Source organism: Monodelphis domestica, chromosome 5 (genome assembly GCF_027887165.1).
Source record: "Monodelphis domestica isolate mMonDom1 chromosome 5, mMonDom1.pri, whole genome shotgun sequence".
NCBI classification, from domain to species: Eukaryota; Metazoa; Chordata; class Mammalia; order Didelphimorphia; family Didelphidae; genus Monodelphis; species Monodelphis domestica.
This window is the reverse complement of record NC_077231.1, coordinates 327,100,006-327,117,554: the sequence shown is the minus strand read 5'-3', so window position 1 is coordinate 327,117,554 and position 17,549 is coordinate 327,100,006. Positions and strand designations below refer to the sequence as shown.

Here is a 17,549-nt window from a genome sequence, read left to right as displayed (position 1 = left end):
GGCCCTGCCCTGCCCGGGGGCTTCTGTGCCCAGATGATGCCCCCAGGCCAGCTGGCACCGTGCTGCCCCGTGTGTCCTGCCTGTGGCCTGCCCGGGCGGCTGTCTCTCCGGGAAGGCAGAGGCGGGCTGCTGCAGGCCTGGCTTCTCTCCTCCCTCGTCGCGCCTGCCCCGGCTCACCGGTGTGCGTGCGGGGCTCTCCGGGCAGAGCGGCGGCCTTCTGAGCACTCTTTACCCCCGTCGTCCTCTCCCTGGGACTTCCATCTCCATTCTTTGCAAAGGAGGAAACTGACGCAGCGGGAGGCCAGCTGAGCTGCTGGGTCAGCATCTGAGGAGGCAGGATTTGCACTCAGGTCTTCCTGCCCCCCTGAACCTCTCAGCAGGAGCACACCATGCCCTTGTAGGAGGGCAGCGGAGGATGGACGCCCCCGTGCGGGCTGTCTTTTTGTGAGCAGAGGACGGCCTCTCTCGGCTCACCCTTCTGTGCATTCTCCACGGTGCCCCGGGTGACCTGAGTGGGCACACCCTGCCCTGCCCGTGTGGCCCGGAAGGCAGCCACAGGCCTCCTCCCCAAGCCCCGCCTGGCATGGCCGACTTTCTCCCTTCTCCTGGGTGGTTCTGCCACTGCGGCCACAGACTAGAGCTCGAGGGCCCCCAGAGGAGGCTTCCCGGTCATTCGGGGTCTTCCTAAAGCAAACCCTCCTTTCTGGGCCTTGGCCCAGGGATTGGATGAGGGATTTGAACCCAGCACCTGTGGCTCTTTGGGCCTCTTCCTGGTTCCATCAGTGTTTTCTTCAGGAGAAGAAGGTTGCAGGGGCTTTGGCTGAGCTCTGCCCCAGGAGCTGGGGGCCTTTGGGGAGCTTCTCGTGTCTGGGCACAAGGACAGGCCTCTTCATTCTCCCTCCGAACTTACCGTGTTTGGGCGTCTTTGGGTTCCTGAACAGCATCCGAGGGCACCGGTGAGAGATGGGCATAGGGCACAGCCGTGGCTCGGCTTTTCCCTGGGGTCCCCCCCCATGCCTGCTCTTCACCCTTCCTTCCTTCCTTCCCTCCTTCTCTTCCCTCCTTCTCTTCCTTCCTTCCTTCCTTCCTTCCTTCCTTCCTTCCTTCCTTCCTTTCTCCCTTCCTTCTTTCCTCCCTCCTCCCTCCCTCCCTCCCTCCCTCCCTCCTTCCTTCTTTCCTTCCTTCCTCCCTTCCTTGCTTCCTTCCTTCCTTCCTTCCTTCCTTCCTTCCTTCCTCCCTCCCTCCCTCCCTCCCTCCCTCCCCTCCCTCCCTCCCTCACTATGTTGGAAGCCTTTACTCCACCCCCCCCAGTCCTTCCCGCCAGAGTGGTTCCATTTATACCCATCTACACCCACATTATTTGAATGTTGCCCCCCATCAGCCTGGGAGTCCCTGGAGGGCAGGCTGGGTCTCCTCAGTGTGCTCTCGCCTCGGCAGGGCGAGGGTCCGTTTTGGCCTCTCTGGGGAGGAGCTGCTCTGCCTGTTGGCTTCTCAGAGGCCTTTGCATGGGGTCCTCTGGGGCTGCGGGGCCGGCACAGGGGGCGGGGGAGCAGCTGCTTCCCCCTCGGGGGCGCTGCTGGCCCAGGGCAGCCCCAAGCCGGGGCCTGCGCCAGGTCCGGTGGGCGCCTTGTCCCGGGAAGGCTCTGTGCTCTCAAGACGCTGACAGGGACGGCCCCGCAGCCCCCTCTGGCCACAGGGTGCCACCGGAGGCCGCAGAAAGGACCCAGAGGTCCTCGGGGCCTGCGGGGGGGGGGGGTGCCCTGTGAGGGAGACACGAGGAGGCAGGGCCTGGGGAAGGCCCAGATGGGAACAGGAAGGGCTTCTGGGCCCTCGAGGCCTGAACTGCCCCCCTGGGGCCGGCGCTGGGGGGAGGCAGAGGGTGAGAGGTGAGGCTGGCTAGGGAGAAGCTGGGTCGGCGGCCTTTCCGTGCTCGCCGGCTCTGCCCTCGGCTGCTTCATGGGAGCACTTAGCAGGCGCTGGATGCTCTCCTTCCTCAGCCTCCTGCTCCGCGTCCTGCCTCCCCCCGCCCCCCAGGTGTTGGGGTTCAGCTCCCAGACTTGACGACCGTCCCTGCCAGTAAGCCCTGGCGGCTCCCTCGGGCAGTCCCGTTCGTGGCGGGTCTCTGCTCTTTCCTTCCTCCCCGGACAGCGTGGCAGCGTGGACTGTGGCCCCCCGTGCGGCCGCTCTCCTGGGCTCTCCGCTGCTCCGTGGGCTGCTGTTCGGCCCCCTCTGGCACAGCCCCGTCCCAGCCCAGGGCTGGCGCTCGGGAACGAATGGGCCGAGCCAGGCTGGGCCATTATTCGGGCTAGCGGCTCAGCCTCTGATGGGCGGGCTGCGCCCTCTGCCGTCGCCTCGTTTGCCACTCCGTTTCTGAAGAAAATAAATATGCGGAGCCGCGCGGTTGGCAGGCTCCGACCCCCCAACCTGGAAGGTGTCCGGCAGAAGCCACGTCAGAGTGTCACTGGAGACGAGCTTCCGCAAGAGAGATGGGCTGGCCGTGGCTGGGGAGGAGCCCGGTGGGCGATGGCTGGCCGTGGCTCATCTGGAGAGCAGCCCGGTGGGCGATGGCTGGCCGTGGCTCGTCTGGAGGGCAGCCTGGTGGGCGATGGCTGGCCGTGGCTCATCTGGAGAGCAGCCTGGTGGGCGATGGCTGGCCGTGGCTGGGGAGGAGCCCGGTGGGCGATGGCTGGCCGTGGCTCGTCTGGGGAGGAGCCCGGTGGGCGATGGCTGGCCGTGGCTGGGGAGGAGCCCGGTGGGCGATGGCTGGCCGTGGCTCATCTGGAGAGCAGCCCGGTGGGCGATGGCTGGCCGTGGCTCGTCTGGAGGGCAGCCTGGTGGGCGATGGCTGGCCGTGGCTCATCTGGAGAGCAGCCTGGTGGGCGATGGCTGGCCGTGGCTCGTCTGGGGAGGAGCCCGGTGGGCGATGGCTGGCCGTGGCTCGTCTGGGGAGGAGCCCGGTGGGCGATGGCTGGCCGTGGCTGGGGAGGAGCCCGGTGGGCGATGGCTGGCCGTGGCTCATCTGGAGAGCAGCCTGGTGGGCGGTGGCTGGCCGTGGCTGGGGAGGAGCCCGGTGGGCGATGGCTGGCCGTGGCTCATCTGGAGAGCAGCCTGGTGGGTGATGGCTGGCCGTGGCTCGTCTGGAGAGCAGCCTGGTGGGTGGTGGCTGGCCGTGGCTGGGGATCAGCCCGGTGGGCGATGGCTGGCCGTGGCTCATCTGGAGAGCAGCCCGGTGGGCGGTGGCTGGCCGTGGCTGGGGAGGAGCCCGGTGGGCGATGGCTGGCCGTGGCTCATCTGGAGAGCAGCCTGGTGGGTGATGGCTGGCCGTGGCTCATCTGGAGAGCAGCCTGGTGGGTGGTGGCTGGCCGTGGCTGGGGGAGCAGCCCGGTGGGCGATGGCTGGCTGTGGCTCGTCTGGGGAGCAGCGATGACAGGCTGGTGGTGTTGGGAGTGGACGGACTGCGGAGGGTTAGGCCTCCTCTCTCCTCGGATACAGACAGTATCCGCCCGGGGGGCAGGGAATGGGGAGGTGAGGAGAGGGCAGGGAGGGGGCGCACAGGTGAGCGCTGAGCGTTTGCCGGGCACTGTGCTGAGGCAGTGTGAGGACACCGACCCCGGAGCTCGCGTGCTCCAGGGGGAAATGGCCAGCCCTGTGCTGGCAGCAGTGGAGAAGGTGAGGCCTGGCTTTCATGTCCTCTCCATTCGTGGAACCTTGTCTGGGTGTGGGATGGGGCCCGGGAGGTGGGTGAGGGCAGAACTTCCTGGCTGCGGGGCTGGAAGCCGGGGGGTGGGGGAGCTGGACGAGCCTCTGGCCCAGCAGCCACAAGCCGGGTGGCCACTCTCCACTCCATCAGTCGTGCCCTGATGAGGCAGAGCTGCCAGCTGTGGGAATGTGGCTGCTCACGTTGTCGGGGTGATGCTCAGAAGAAGCCAGTGTAGACGTGTCTGGGGGTGTCGTGAGCAGCGTGGTCAGCCGGGCGGCGGCTCCTCTGTCCCTTGCCCATTTATCAGTTGGAGAATGGCTTGATTTTTTTGTACAATTGGTTTAGCTCTTTGTAAATTTGAGTAATTAGACTCAGAGGTTTTTGTTGTGAAGACTGTTTCCCAATTTGTTGCTTCCCTTCTAATTTTGGATGCATTAGTTTTGTTTGTACAAAAATGTTTTGATTTGATGTAATCAAAATTATTGATTTTACATTTTGTGATTTTTTCTAGCTCTTGCTTGGTTTTAAAGTCTTCCCCTTCCCAAAGGTCTGACAAGTATACTATTCTGTGTTCACCTAATTTACTTATAATTTCCTTCTTTATATTCAAGCCATTCACCCATTCTGAGTTTATCTTGGTGTAGGATCTGAGATATTGATCCAAACCTAATCTCTCCCACACTGTCTTCCAATTTTCCCAGCAGTTTTTTATCAAATAGTGGATTTTGGTCCCAAAAGCTGGACTCTTTGGGCTTGTCATAGACTGTCTTGCTGAGGTCGCTTTCCCCCAGTCTATTCCACTGATCCTCCCTCCTGTCTCTTAGCCAGTACCAAATTGTTTTGATGACTGCTGCTTTGTAATATAGTTTGAGATCTGGGACTGCAAGGCCCCCTTCCTTTGTATTTTTTTTTTCATGATTTCCCTAAATATCTTTGATCTTTTGTTCTTCCAAATGAACTTTGTTATAGTTATTTCTAATTCAGTAAAAAAGTCTTTTGGTAGTTCGATGGGTATGGCACTAAATAAGCAGATTAGTTTGGGTAGGATGGTCATTTTTATTATATTGGCTCGTCCTACCCAGGAGGCAATCAATGTTTTTCCAATTGTTTAGATCTAGTTTTAACTGTGTGGAAAGTGTTTTGTAGTTGTGTTCATGTAGTTCCTGTGTTTGTCTTGGGAGATAGATTCCTAAGTATTTTATTTTGTCTAAGGCGATTTTGAATGGGATTTCTCTTTCTAGTTCTTGCTGCTGAGCTGTGTTGGAGATATATAGAAAAGCTGATGATTTATGTGGGTTTATTTTGTATCCTGCAACTTTGCTAAAGTTGTTGATTATTTCAATTAGCTTTTTGGTTGAATCTCTAGGATTCTTTAAGTAGACCATCATGTCATCCGCAAAGAGTGATAACTTGGTCTCCTCCTTGCCTATTTTGATGCCTTCAATTCCTTTATCTTCTCTAATTGCTACTGCTAGTGTTTCTAGTACAATGTCAAATAGTAGAGGTGATAATGGGCATCCTTGTTTCACTCCTGATCTTATTGGGAATGCATCTAGTTTATCCCCATTGCAGATGATATTAGCTGTTGGTTTTAGATATATACTGTTTATTATTTTTAGGAATGACCCTTCTATTCCTATGCTTTCTAGTGTTTTTAATAGGAATGGGTGTTGTATTTTATCAAAGGCTTTTTCTGTGTCTATTGAGATAATCATGTGGTTCTTATTGTTTGCTTGTTGATGTGGTCAATTATGTGGATGGTTTTCCTAATGTTGAACCAGCCCTGCATCCCTGGTATAAATCCTACTTGATCATGGTGAATGATCCTTCTGATCACTTGCTGGAGCCTTTTTGCTAGTATCCTATTTAGGACTTTTGCACCTATATTCATTAGGGAGATTGGCCTATAGTTTTCTTTCTCTGTTTTGACCTGCCTGGCTTTGGGATCAGTACCATGTTTGTGTCATTAAAGGACTTTGGTAGGACTTCCTTTTGGCTTATTCTGTCACATGGTTTGTACACTATTGGGATTAGTTGTTCTCTGGATGCTTGATAGAGTTCTCCTGTGCGTCCAGCAGGCCCTGGATTTTTTCTTGGGGAGTTCTTTGATGGCTTGTTCTGGGAAATCTTGGTTCTTCCCAGATGGGCTTAGCCCTGGGTCTGTCAGGCGGCAGCCCCCATCTTCCCCTTTCATTGGGCACGTGCTGCCCCTGCCTCTCGGGGCTCCTTGTGGGTCTCGGGCTACAAAGATGCTCCTGGACTTGTTGAATTTGTTCCTACATCACAGTTATTTCCAGATAGAATGCTCTCTTTCATCCCAAGCCAACTACAAGTATTTATTAGATACTGTGTGAGGCACTGCTGAGGGCTACAAAGAAGGGGAGAAACTGGGGCTTGCTGAATGGAGGATTCACTGAAGTGGGGAGAGATCTGGGCCAGGCAAACCCTCGGTAGTAATTGCAACTCATAGAGGTGTGAAGATATGAGGGCCAGTACCAGGGTGGGAAGAGCCTCAGAGGAGAGCAGGGGACATGTTCCAAGATGCTGCTAAAGTGAAATTGACCAGCCGTGTTATAGAGATGGAATGACCAGAGGTGAAATTGACCAGAGGTGGTATCACCCAGAGGTTTTACAGAGGCAGAATGATAAGGGGTGAAATCAACCAAAGGTGTTGCAGAGGTGGAATTGACCAGATGTGAAATTGGCCAGAGGTGGCACAGAGTAGAATCATCCAGAGGTGTGGCAGAGGTGGAATTGACCAGAGGTGGTAGAGATAGAATGACCAGAGGTTGTGGAAGGTGAAATTGACCAAATGTGGGGAAGGGATGAAATTGACTAGAGGTTTCAGAGGTCAAATTGCCCAGAGGTGTTGCAGGGGTGGAATGACCAGAGATGGGACAGAGGTGAAATCTACTGGAGGCGGTGCAGAGGCAAAATCCATAGACCTTGGCTTCAACCTAGTGATGGGAGATGAGAGAGATTGAAGAGTCTGGGGGTGACTCCAAGGTTAGGGGACATAATTGAGAAGATTTATGGGGAAGAGCTAATGGATTCTGTTTTACACATGTTGAATGTAGGGTTTGAGATGTCCAATAGGCAGTTGGAGGTGTGAGACTAGAGGTCTGGAAAGAGGCTAGGGCTTGATTTATATTTGAGAATCCTCTACATAGAGAGAGAATTGAACTGATGAAAGCAACTGTGGTAGCTGAGTGAAATAGTATCAGAGAAGTGAGTACTGGACGGAGCCCCATGGGACGCCTCTCATTGATGATCTGGACAACTGTCCAGGGAGAGACAGCAGTAGGATTGGATGAGGATTCCTGCTATTTGGCTTCATTGTCCTGGGAGAGCCCTTCCCATGATGAAAAGTCAGGCCATGGCAGGCTATCCCAAGTCCCACATCACTCGCCTCTCTAGCCAAGGGAGATGTTCTCAAGATTCACTGTTATAATTAGACCCACTTTGCCTTTGTCTTTGTTTTCTTTGTGTGTACAGAAATAAACACATACCTATATTATGCCCACATGGATACACATATGCATAAATATGCACGTTCATGCATGACTTCCCATTGTTCTTAGAATTTAGCACTTCCCCCTGTTCCCCTTGGAAAGACCAGACATCCTTTCTCTGTGCTCCCAGACAGGCTTGTTCTGTGTGAAGGGGCCAGCTCACTCCTTGGGTGCTTTGGATTTTCCCCTAATCCTTCTTCTCACCCAACTTCCCCATTTCTAGTGAGGGTACCTTGTCTTCCTTGCCACTCAGGCTTGGCCCCTTGGAGGCCTCTTCCTACCTTCCCTCCATCCCCCATATCACCCATTGCTAAGTCTGGGCCTCTCTTGCTTCCCCACCATGTCTGATGCCTCTTTGGCACTCATCACCTCCCACCTGGACGGTGGTGATGCTCTTATTGTCTTCACGCTCTTCCTGCTTCAGCCCAAAGTGCCAGACATCTGGTCAGGTCATCTCTCTACTTCAGAAACTACGGGGACCCCCTCTTGCCTCCAATACAGTGCCTTCCCCTGAGTGCCTGGCCTTAAAGCCTTATATAGCTGTAAAAGTTAAAAGTAATGTTTGAACAATGATTATATGAAATTATGTGGTCACCAGTATTTATTCTATCTTGAGTCAGAAATTTATTTACAAATATATACAAATAGAGAAGAAAAAACAATAGAGAAATGTGAGGGGGTTAGAGAGGTTATCTATCCTATCAATCTAAATGTTTTACTCCGGGTCTGCTTAATCCAGGCAGTTATTAATTAGCTCTCAACCAGGAAGGCTGGAGTGAGTAACCACACGGCCTTCTCCAGGATAGAAGCTAGTCTCTTTAGAAACTAGGAAATGAGTCAGCCTTTCACTCATCAAATGAAGCAGTCCAGGAGAGTCCAAGTTGAAGCCTAGCTTCAACCCCAATCCAAGCCACAGTCTCCATTGAAGCTCCCTTGAAGACTATCTCCAACCAGAAGACAATCTCTTCAAACTATCTTCTCAAAGACAATCTGCCCTCAAGGAATTTGGGGCTTGATTTTTATGGTGACTTCTTTCTTTTTTAATTGAAATTTTTTATTTAATTAATTATTTTAGAATATTTTCCCATGATTACATGATTCATGTTCTTTCCCTCCCCTCCCCTACCCCTGTAGCCAATATGCAGTTCCACTGAGTTTACATGTATTATTGAACAAGACCCATTTCCATTTTATTGATAATTGCACTAGAGTGATTGTCTAGAGTCTACATCCCCAAACATCCCCATCAACCCATGTGGTCAAGCAGTTGTTTTTCTTCTATGTTTCTTTTCCAACAGTTCTTCCTCTGAATGTGGATAGCGTTCTTTCACATAAATCCCTCAGAACTGTCCTGGATCACTGCATTGCTATTAGTAGAGAAGTCCATTACATTCTATTGTACCAAAGTGTATCCATCTCTGGGTATAAGGTTCTCTCAGTTCTGCTCCTTTCACTCTGCATCAGTTCTTGGAGGTCATTCCAATTCACATGGAGTTCCTCCAGTTCATTATTTCTTTAAGCTTTATGGTGACTTCTTGTCCTTTATCCTTTTCACAGGGGCCAATCACAGTTTCCAAATTGTCTAGCACTGCCCAAGGGGCAGTGTTTATAGGATCGACTTCTCACCTTCTGAAGGCTAAGTTCTCATCAAAAAGATTCACAGATTCACAGCTGATTGAATTTCTAAGTGTGTGAATTCTCTAAGTATCTAGCTAGCTTCTCACCTAGTACTAAGTAGGGTGTTTAATATTTTGTTGATTCAATTCAAAAGTAGACAAAGGAGAGTTAATCCTGTCTTCACAATCTAAGTAGGGGTACTTAAGTTAGTGTTAACTCAGGATAGACAATAGAGTAAAGAATTTTCTTTCATAACACTCCCTGTGATCTTTGGGAGACTAGTCTCCCCAGTGGATAATTTTAACATAATCAGAAATCACAATAGTTAGAGATAAGAGGGAAATAAAAGAGATGGGGGAGGGGAGAGAGAGAGAGAGAGAGAGAGAGAGAGAGAGAGAGAGAGAGAGAGAGAGAGAGAGAGAGAGAGCAAACCAAGGTTTGCTAGGCACATTGACAATAAGCTATTTAGGGGGCAGTCATACAAGTTTACATTCAAAATACTTGTGTTTAGGGGGCAGCTGGGTAGCTCAGTGGATTAAGAGCCAGTCCTAGAGACGGGAGGTCCTAGGTTCAAATCTGGCCTCAGCCACTTCCCAGCTGTGTGACCCTGGGCAAGTCACTTGACCCCCATTGCCTAGCCCTTACCACTCTTCTGCCTTGGAGCCAATACACAGTATTGACTCCAAGACGGAAGGTAAGGGTTTAAAAAAAAATACTTGTGTTCAATTCCCATAGTTCATTCAATTATACCTCAAAGTTCATGCTGGATCTTTTGATGCTGTGGAGGTTTTCTTTGGGCATCATTACGGAGTCTTCTTCAAACAGTTAATTTTCTGGTTTCAAGAAGTCAAGGGGCAGTTGGGTAGCTCAGTGGATTGAGAACCAGGCCTAGAGATGGGAGGTCCTAGGTTCAAATCTGGCCTCAGCCCCTTCCCAGATGTTTGACCCTGGGCAAGTCACTTAACCCCCATTGCCTAGCCCTTACCACTCTTCTGCTTTGGAACCAATACACAGTATTGATTCCAAGATGGAAGGTAAGGGTTTATTTAAAAAAAAAAAAGTAAGCTTTTTTTTTTCCTGAAAATTTTGGATTTTTTGACAATTATACAACCCCCCTCCCTGAAATTCCCCCTGAGGAGGGTGTTGACCAATATTCAGATCAATTCAGGATATATGGTTGATTTATGGGGTTGTAGTCAATAAGTTTCCATAGAAACTGCTCTCTTTACATGTCAGCAATGAATCCAAGAATCCTTTTCTCCAATTTTTATACCTGTTGGAGTGGTTAACAGTACTTGAAACAGACCCTCCCAGGAAGGCTGAGTTGCTCCAGTATGCTGGAAGTTCTTTATGTATACCTTATCTCCTGGGTTTAGGTCATGTAGTGAAAAGTCTATAGGTCCTGCTTGTACAGCAACTCCGGATTTATGGAGTTCACACAGTTTGTTCTGCAATTCTTGTGTATATGTAGCAATATAAGTATCTCCCCCTAATAATGATGTATATATGCAGGAGAAAAAGGTTTAGCTTGTATAGGAGGGTGTCCAAAAAGCATCTCAAATGATGAGATGTGTAGATCTTCTCTAGGCCTGCTTTGGAGATAGAATAAAGCTAGAGGGAGAACTTCAGGCCATTTGAGATGCATTTCAGTGCATAGTTTGCTAATCATAGTTTTGAGCACTCTGTTCATTCTTTCAACTTGGCCTGAGCTCTGGGGATGGTATGGTACATGGAATTTGGGAGTTATCCCCAAACAGGAATAAACCTGAGATAAAACTGAATCAGTAAAAGGCTTCCTCTGTCTGAATTAATATGTGCAGGCAGGCCAAATCGAGGAATAATCTCTTTTAAGAGTACCTTAGCAACAAAAACCGCTGTGGTTCGGGCAGTAGGAAATGCTTCCAGCCATATGATCCACTATGACTAGTGTTAGATTTAAATTAGTTTTGAGCGTTAAATAGTTGTAGATAAGAGAGTGGGAGCCATAAACTGTGATAATTAAAATGTTTGGGAGCAAGGGAAATATATAACAATTATGACTGCTGAAATATGTTTTCTACTGTGTCTTGGTTTTATATAAATATAAGATGGTCGCCAGGGAATATATTCCCAATTTATGAATATGCCCAAGCCAACTGGGTTTTATAGAGAAATTTAATTTATAATACACTGATTAATCAATAGAAAAAGAGAGAAAGTAAGAAAGGAATAAGAATGAAGGGTCTCAAGCCAATAAGGCCTAGACCTCAGTCCTAAGAGATAAATCAGTCAGTTGGTTTTATCACTCACCCAAGATCTATCTAGGTAAGGCTTCTCATGCCAACCTAGGCTCCACCTTCAAGAGAGCCTCCTTTCAAGAAATGTTTCCAGAGAATTCTCCTCCTGACTCCTCCTGAGTTCTCCTTCCACAGCCTCCTTCAAGACCTCTCCAGGAACTCTCCCTCCAGGACCTCTCTCCTCTCAGACCTCCTTCAGAGCATCAACCCCCTCCTTCAGTCCTCAGACCCCGCTATCATTAAGCAAACAAACTAAGTACCTCCCCTCAGTTCTCACATCTACCAATCACTGTCGATGTCTCCCCTGTGCCAATGGTGGCTCTAGCTTAACCCAGGACCGCCCAGAGGTCTGTCCTTTTTGCACATGTCTGTTGAAGGTCATATTCTCAAATAATTAAATCTTGATCTTTGCTGCAGCCCTTCCTAAATCCTGTTACCCTGAGTAGGGTGGAGATTGGAAGTTCCAAGACCTGGTTCTGTCATTCCAAGTATCTCTATTGTATCAATTCTAAAATCAATCATGACTCAAAGAACTTCCTGTTCTATTCAAAGCCCTTTCCATTGTTTAGCAAAAGGTTTCTGTCCTAAAGTAGTCTTAAGTAGGGAGGAGAAGGATCCTCCCATGCCAAGGATTTTCATATTCCAATAGAGTTCTTACTATCAGTAGGAGATTTTTTCAAGTATGAAATTTCCCAATGGTGAAATTTCCAACATTCATAAGTCTAAGAAAATTTAAGGTTTACACTAGACAAAATTTATAATGTCCAGCTTTTGGCATTGCAATAAAATCTATTTTCAGGTGTACAAAAGGTGTGTGAGAAGCTGCCCACCAAATCCTTTGCCATATGCTTGGCAGGTGGGGCAGGCTGTACACACTGTTTAACAGAGTTTACAATGCACTGGTTTCCAAAGTGACCGTTTTTATGCATGGATTGGCATATTTGATGATAAAAATTTCTAGGGGACAGGGGTTTTCCTTCAGATGACACCTATACTCCATTTATCTGATTAGCCTTAAATTGTTGCTTCCATTTTTCCACTTTCTTTTCATTATCAAAAAGTGATAAATCTGATTTGTTATTCATTGTTAAAGCTAAAATTAATTCAGGCCCTTCTAAGGCCTCTAGCTTTGCAGCAGTATCTGTTGGTCATTTGCACTAGAGACAGGGTCAGTGACACTTGTATGGGCAGAGCAATGAACTACAGCTAAGGCTTTGGGTGGCTGGAGCACTTCATTAATAATTTCTGCATTTGCTATAGATTTTCCAGCTGAGGTTAAAAATCCTCTCAGAAGCCATAACGTACCCACTGTATGACAAATTCCAAATACATATCTCTAGTCTGTAAATTGTTGCCCTTTTTTCTCTGGCAATGATACAGGCATGTTTTAAAGCTACAAGTTCTGCACCATGAGCATTTACATTTGAGGGCAATGAAGCTGACTACACAGTGGCAAATTCTGGACTACTACAGATCCTGGGCCCCCGGAGAGCCCGAGTCCAGGCCTCCCCGTCAGCGGGAGCCGAGCTCCTCTCGCCGAGTGCCGGCTTCTGGCGAGTCTTCTGGCCCCTTTGGGGGAGAGCGCCCAGGCCGCAGCCGCCTGACGGGATCCCTGTTGGACTCGGGCACGTCCAGCCCAGCCCAGACTGAGGGCCGCCACAGCCTCAGGCAGCTTCCGGCCCCCTTCCCCTTCCCCTTCCCTCTTAAACCCTCCCCTCCCCTCTTGGACTCCATACTGCTCTGGGCTCCAGGGCAGAAGAGCGGTCAGGCCTAGGCCATGGGGGCCAAGTGACTTGCCCAGGGTCACCCAGCTGGGAAGGGACTGAGGCCAGATTGGAAGCCAGGACCTCCCGTCTCTGGGCCCGGCTCTCCACCCACGGAGCCCCCAGCTGCCCTCCCTCGGTCCCCTTTCTGAGACCTCTGGGGACCTCGTCCTGCCTCCTGGGGTTCTGGGTTCTGTCCATCGAGCCAGACTGGATCAATCTAGGTTTCTCGGGCTGTGAAAAGGGTTCCGATTGGTTCTTGGGACAAGGGATTGCTTGCCTTTCCCAGCTGGTGCCCCCCCGGCCATGGAGCCCTCTGTGGCCAGGCGCGCGTGGGAGGCCGGGCCTGGCCCGTCCACCGCACATACCCAGACAGCTGAGAGGTCGGCGCCTTCTCTGGGGTCGCCTAGAAGCCAGGAAATGACTTTTGAAGGGCTGAGAGCGAGGGGGCCGCCGCGGAGGACGGCCCAGGTCGGAACAGGGGTGGCCAGCCCTGGGGGAGCCTCTGGCCTGGCCAGGCGGCCCCCCGAGGGGAGCCACATCGGACCACTGAGGCCGAGCTCCGCTTTCTCGGTTTTCTTGGGCCGGTCCTGGGTTCCAGGGGAGGGGGATTCGCTTCAGGATCGTCCCCACATTGTTCAGCCCCTGGTGACCAGCCCGAGGCAAGCCCGGAAGGAACCTGCGTTCCAGGGACCCCCTCCCTCCCCGGACCCCAGCAGGGTGGCCCAGTCAGACTGACCCATGGCCACCTCAGTCATCTCCCTACTTCCACGCCTTAGGACCCACGTGGGGAAAAGGGGTTCGTGCTCCCGCCAGGGCTGCTGCCCGGCATCCCCCCAGACCTTCCTGAGCTCGTTCCCTCGGGCTCCTCTGTGGGGTCACCCCCAGATCCCATCCCGTCTCCCCCTTTGACCATCCCCATGAGGGGTCCCCCCAGGCTTTCCGGGCTCCAGGTCCGTTTCCCCACCAGACACACACACGTGCCCACCTTCCTCATTCCTTCCAGAATGCTGATGACCAGGAACTCCGCCTGGGCCTCTCCCCCTGCCCCCAGCCCAGTCCTCAGGACCAGAGGAGGCCTCCCCCTGGGCAAAGGAGCCGGACATGGCAGAGGACGAAGGGCCTCAGCTCAGGGGACAGGACAGCTGGGAGGCCCAGCGCCTGAGAGCAGGGACCAAGGAAGCCTTCCTGGAAGAGGCATCCCTAAAGCCTGCCTGGATTTGCAGGGGACTTTCTATTTACTGGCTTGTGGGACCCTCAGCACAGCTCTGGGAGGCGGGGGCTGTTACTGTCCCCAGACTGCCGAGGAGGAGACTGAGGGCTGGAGTCATGCCTCCGACAGGATGGGCCCAGCTCTCATGCTGGAAGGCTCTGGAGGCGCGACTGTCCGACCCACTTAGTGACGACGTGGCCAAGCTAAAGGCCTGATAAACAGAAGGTGGTCCGGAGTGGCCGCAGAGGACTATCAAGAATGCAGTTTGGCACGTTGCTACTGTCGGCTAGGAGACAGAAGGGAGGATCAGTGCAATGGACTTGGGGTTAGGGACCTCAGCAAGTCAGGCCCAAAGACCCCAGCTTTGGGGACAAAAGTCCACTCTTTGAGAAAAAGTGCTGGGAAAATTGGAGGACAGTGTGGGAGAGATTAGGTCTGGATCAACATCTCCCATCCAAGATAAACTCAAAGTGGGCGATTACCTGTCAGAGAAAGGAAAGATTTTAACACCAAGCAAGAGTTAGAAAATATTACAAAATGTAAAATAAATAATAACAGAAACCTCTAACAAAGATCTAATTACTCAAGTGTATAAGGAGCTAAATCAATTGTACAAAAACCCTATTGATAAATGCATGAACAGGCAATTTTCAGATGAAGAAATCAAAACTATCAATAATCACATGAAAAAGTGCTCTAAATCTCTCATAATCAGAGAGATGCAAATCAAAACAACTCTGAGGTATCATCTCACACCTAGCAGATTGATTAACATGATAGCAGAGGAAAGCAGTGAATGTTGTAGGGAATGTGGCACAGTAGGGACACTAATTCATTGCTGGTGGAGTTGTGAATTGATCCAACCATTCTGGAGGGCAATTTGGAACGATGCCCAAAGGGCGATAAAAGACCGTCTGCCCTTTGATCCAGCCATAGCACTGCTGGGTTTGTACCCCAAAGAGATAATAAGGAAAAAGACTTGTACAAGAGCATTCATGAAGCTGTGCTATTTGTGGTGGCAAAAAACTGGAAAATGAGGGGATGCCCATCCATTGGGGAATGGCTGAACACACTGTGGTATCTGGTGGGGATGGAATACTTTTGTGCTGAAAGGAATAATGAACTGGAGTGACCTTCAGATACATTGTAGCACAATCGAATGCAACTGACTTCTCTCCTAGCAGCAAGGCAGTGACCCAGGACAACCCTGAGGGACTCATGGGAAAGAATGTATCCACATCCTGAGGAAGAACCGGGGGAGCGGAAACACAGAAGAAAAACAACTGCTGGATCACATGGACCGAGGGGACATGACTGGGGATGTAGGCTCTAGAGCAGCGGTTCTCAACCTCTCAATTTGTAGCAACGAGAATACATAATGCACGGCAGGTGTTACATTCCAAATCAGAACTGTAGCAGAATTACAGTTTTGAAGTGGCCGCCAAAATAAGTTTTTGGTTTGGGGTCACTGCAACATGAGGAACTGCATTGCGGGGTCCCAGCATTAGAAAGGTTGAGAACTGCTGCTCTAGATGATCCCCCTGGTGCAAATATTAATAATATGGAAATTGGTCTGGATCAATTGCACATGTAAAACCCAGGGGAATTGCATATTGACTACGGGGGGGGGGGGGGGGGCGGTGGAGAACATGAATCATGTAACCAGGGGAAAATACTCTAAATCAATTAAACAAACATGTTTCAGACAAAAAATTAAAAAAAAAAAAGAATGCAGTTTGGGGAGGCTCTGGAGCGCCGCCGAGAAGGAGGTTTGGGGAGGTTCTGGAGCGCCGCCGAGAAGGAGGTTTGGGGAGGTTCTGGAGCGCCGCCGAGAAGGAGGTTTGGGGAGGCTCTGGAGCGCCGCCGAGAAGGAGGTTTGGGGAGGTTCTGGAGCGCCGCCGAGAAGGAGGTTTGGGGAGGTTCTGGAGCGCCGCCGAGAAGGAGGTTTGGGGAGGTTCTGGAGCGCTTCTCCAGGCCTGCTTGCAGATTTCCTTGGTGGGCCTCTTTCCGCTCATGGGTAGTTCCCTTCTCAGCTGGCGTGCCTGTGCTCCTTCCAGGAGGATCTTCATCAAAGCATGCTGGAGAGAGCGTGGGCTGCGGGGGCCTGGCTCCCTTGGAGGCCTTGCCCCGGGCCTCAGTGGGGACACGGTGAACGGGCTCGGGGTGCTCAGTCGAGCTCCGTGGTGTTCGGTTCCCGGGTCGGCCCTTCATCTCCAATTTGTCAACCTTTACTTGACTAACAGAAGGCAGAGGAAGAAGGGGGCCCCTTTCTAAGGAGCCATGCGAGGGCTTCTCCACCGCCGTCCTTCCGCTGCCCGCCCGGGGAATCGGGAGCCCCCCCTTCCTGGACCCCCCTCTTGCATCGCTCTTCCTGTACCCAGATCCGTCACCTGATCCTCTCCGGCTCATGTGCCTAGGACAGTGTCCTGTGCTGTAGGGCTGGCAGGAGCAGGACACGGGTAGGACCCCAGGCCGCATCCTGGGAGGGGGTTCCCTTCACGCATGGACAGCTGCCATCTCCGTCCTTCTCTCCATTTTGCAGTTGGAGAAACTGAGGCAGCAGAGGTAAAGTGGCTCGCCTAGGACCGCACAGCCATTGAGCCTCTGAAATTGGACTCCAGCCCTAACGTTCTCTGCGAGGGGAACCTCCCATGACTGTGGGGGAACGTCCGAGGCATCGGAGGAGGGCGGAACCCGCGTCCCGGGCGCCGGCTTGCACCGTGGCGCTGCCGGGGGCCGGGGAGGGTCCTGCAGGGCCGCCCGCCTCTCCCCGACCCAGGCTGGCCTCTGGGCTGACCGGCGGTCTCGGCCCGCAGGTTTTCCACACGTACTCCAACGAGGATTACGACCGGAGGAACGACGACGTGGACCCCGTGGCGGCGTCCGCCGAGTACGAGCTCGAGAAGCGCGTGGAGAAGCTGGACCTTTTCCCAGTGGAGCTAGAGAAAGGTAGGGCGCCCCGGGCCGGCCTCCGAGCGCGCGCCGGGCTCCGGGCCGGGCCGGGCGCCATGCACGCCGTTCCTTGTCTCCCCAGACGACGACGGCCTCGGCATCAGCATCATCGGCATGGGCGTGGGCGCCGACGCCGGCCTGGAGAAGCTGGGCATCTTCGTGAAGACCGTGACCGACGGGGGCGCCGCCCAGCTCGACGGCCGGTGAGCTCTGGCTGCCCCTCGGGGCGTGGGGGGGCAGCGCCGGGCTCAGGAGAGGCGGGGGGGGGGGGGGGAGCGCCGGGCTCAGGAGAAGCGGGGGGGGCAGTGCCGGGCTCAGGAGGGGGGGGGCAGTGCCGGGCACAGGAGAGGCAGGGGGGGGCAGTGCCGGGCTCAGGAGAGGGGGGGGCAGTGCCGGGCTCAGGAGAGGCGGCGGGGGGGGGGGGCAGCGCCGGGCTCAGGAGAGGCGGGGGGGGGGCAGCGCCGGGCTCAGGAGAGGGGGGGGCAGTGCCGGGCTCAGGAGAGGCGGGGGGGGGGG

General features: G+C 52.6%; 1 protein-coding gene across 1 annotated transcript in view; it reads left to right on the top strand.

Moving 5' to 3' along the window:
* The window catches only part of PPP1R9A (protein phosphatase 1 regulatory subunit 9A), a 52,338-nt gene that overhangs the window by 12,688 nt on the left and 22,101 nt on the right, over positions 1 to 17,549 (top strand). Inside the window, 2 exon segments of the mRNA XM_056800687.1 lie at positions 16,898 to 17,030; positions 17,116 to 17,236. Coding sequence (XP_056656665.1) covers positions 16,898 to 17,030; positions 17,116 to 17,236 — 254 coding nt within the window.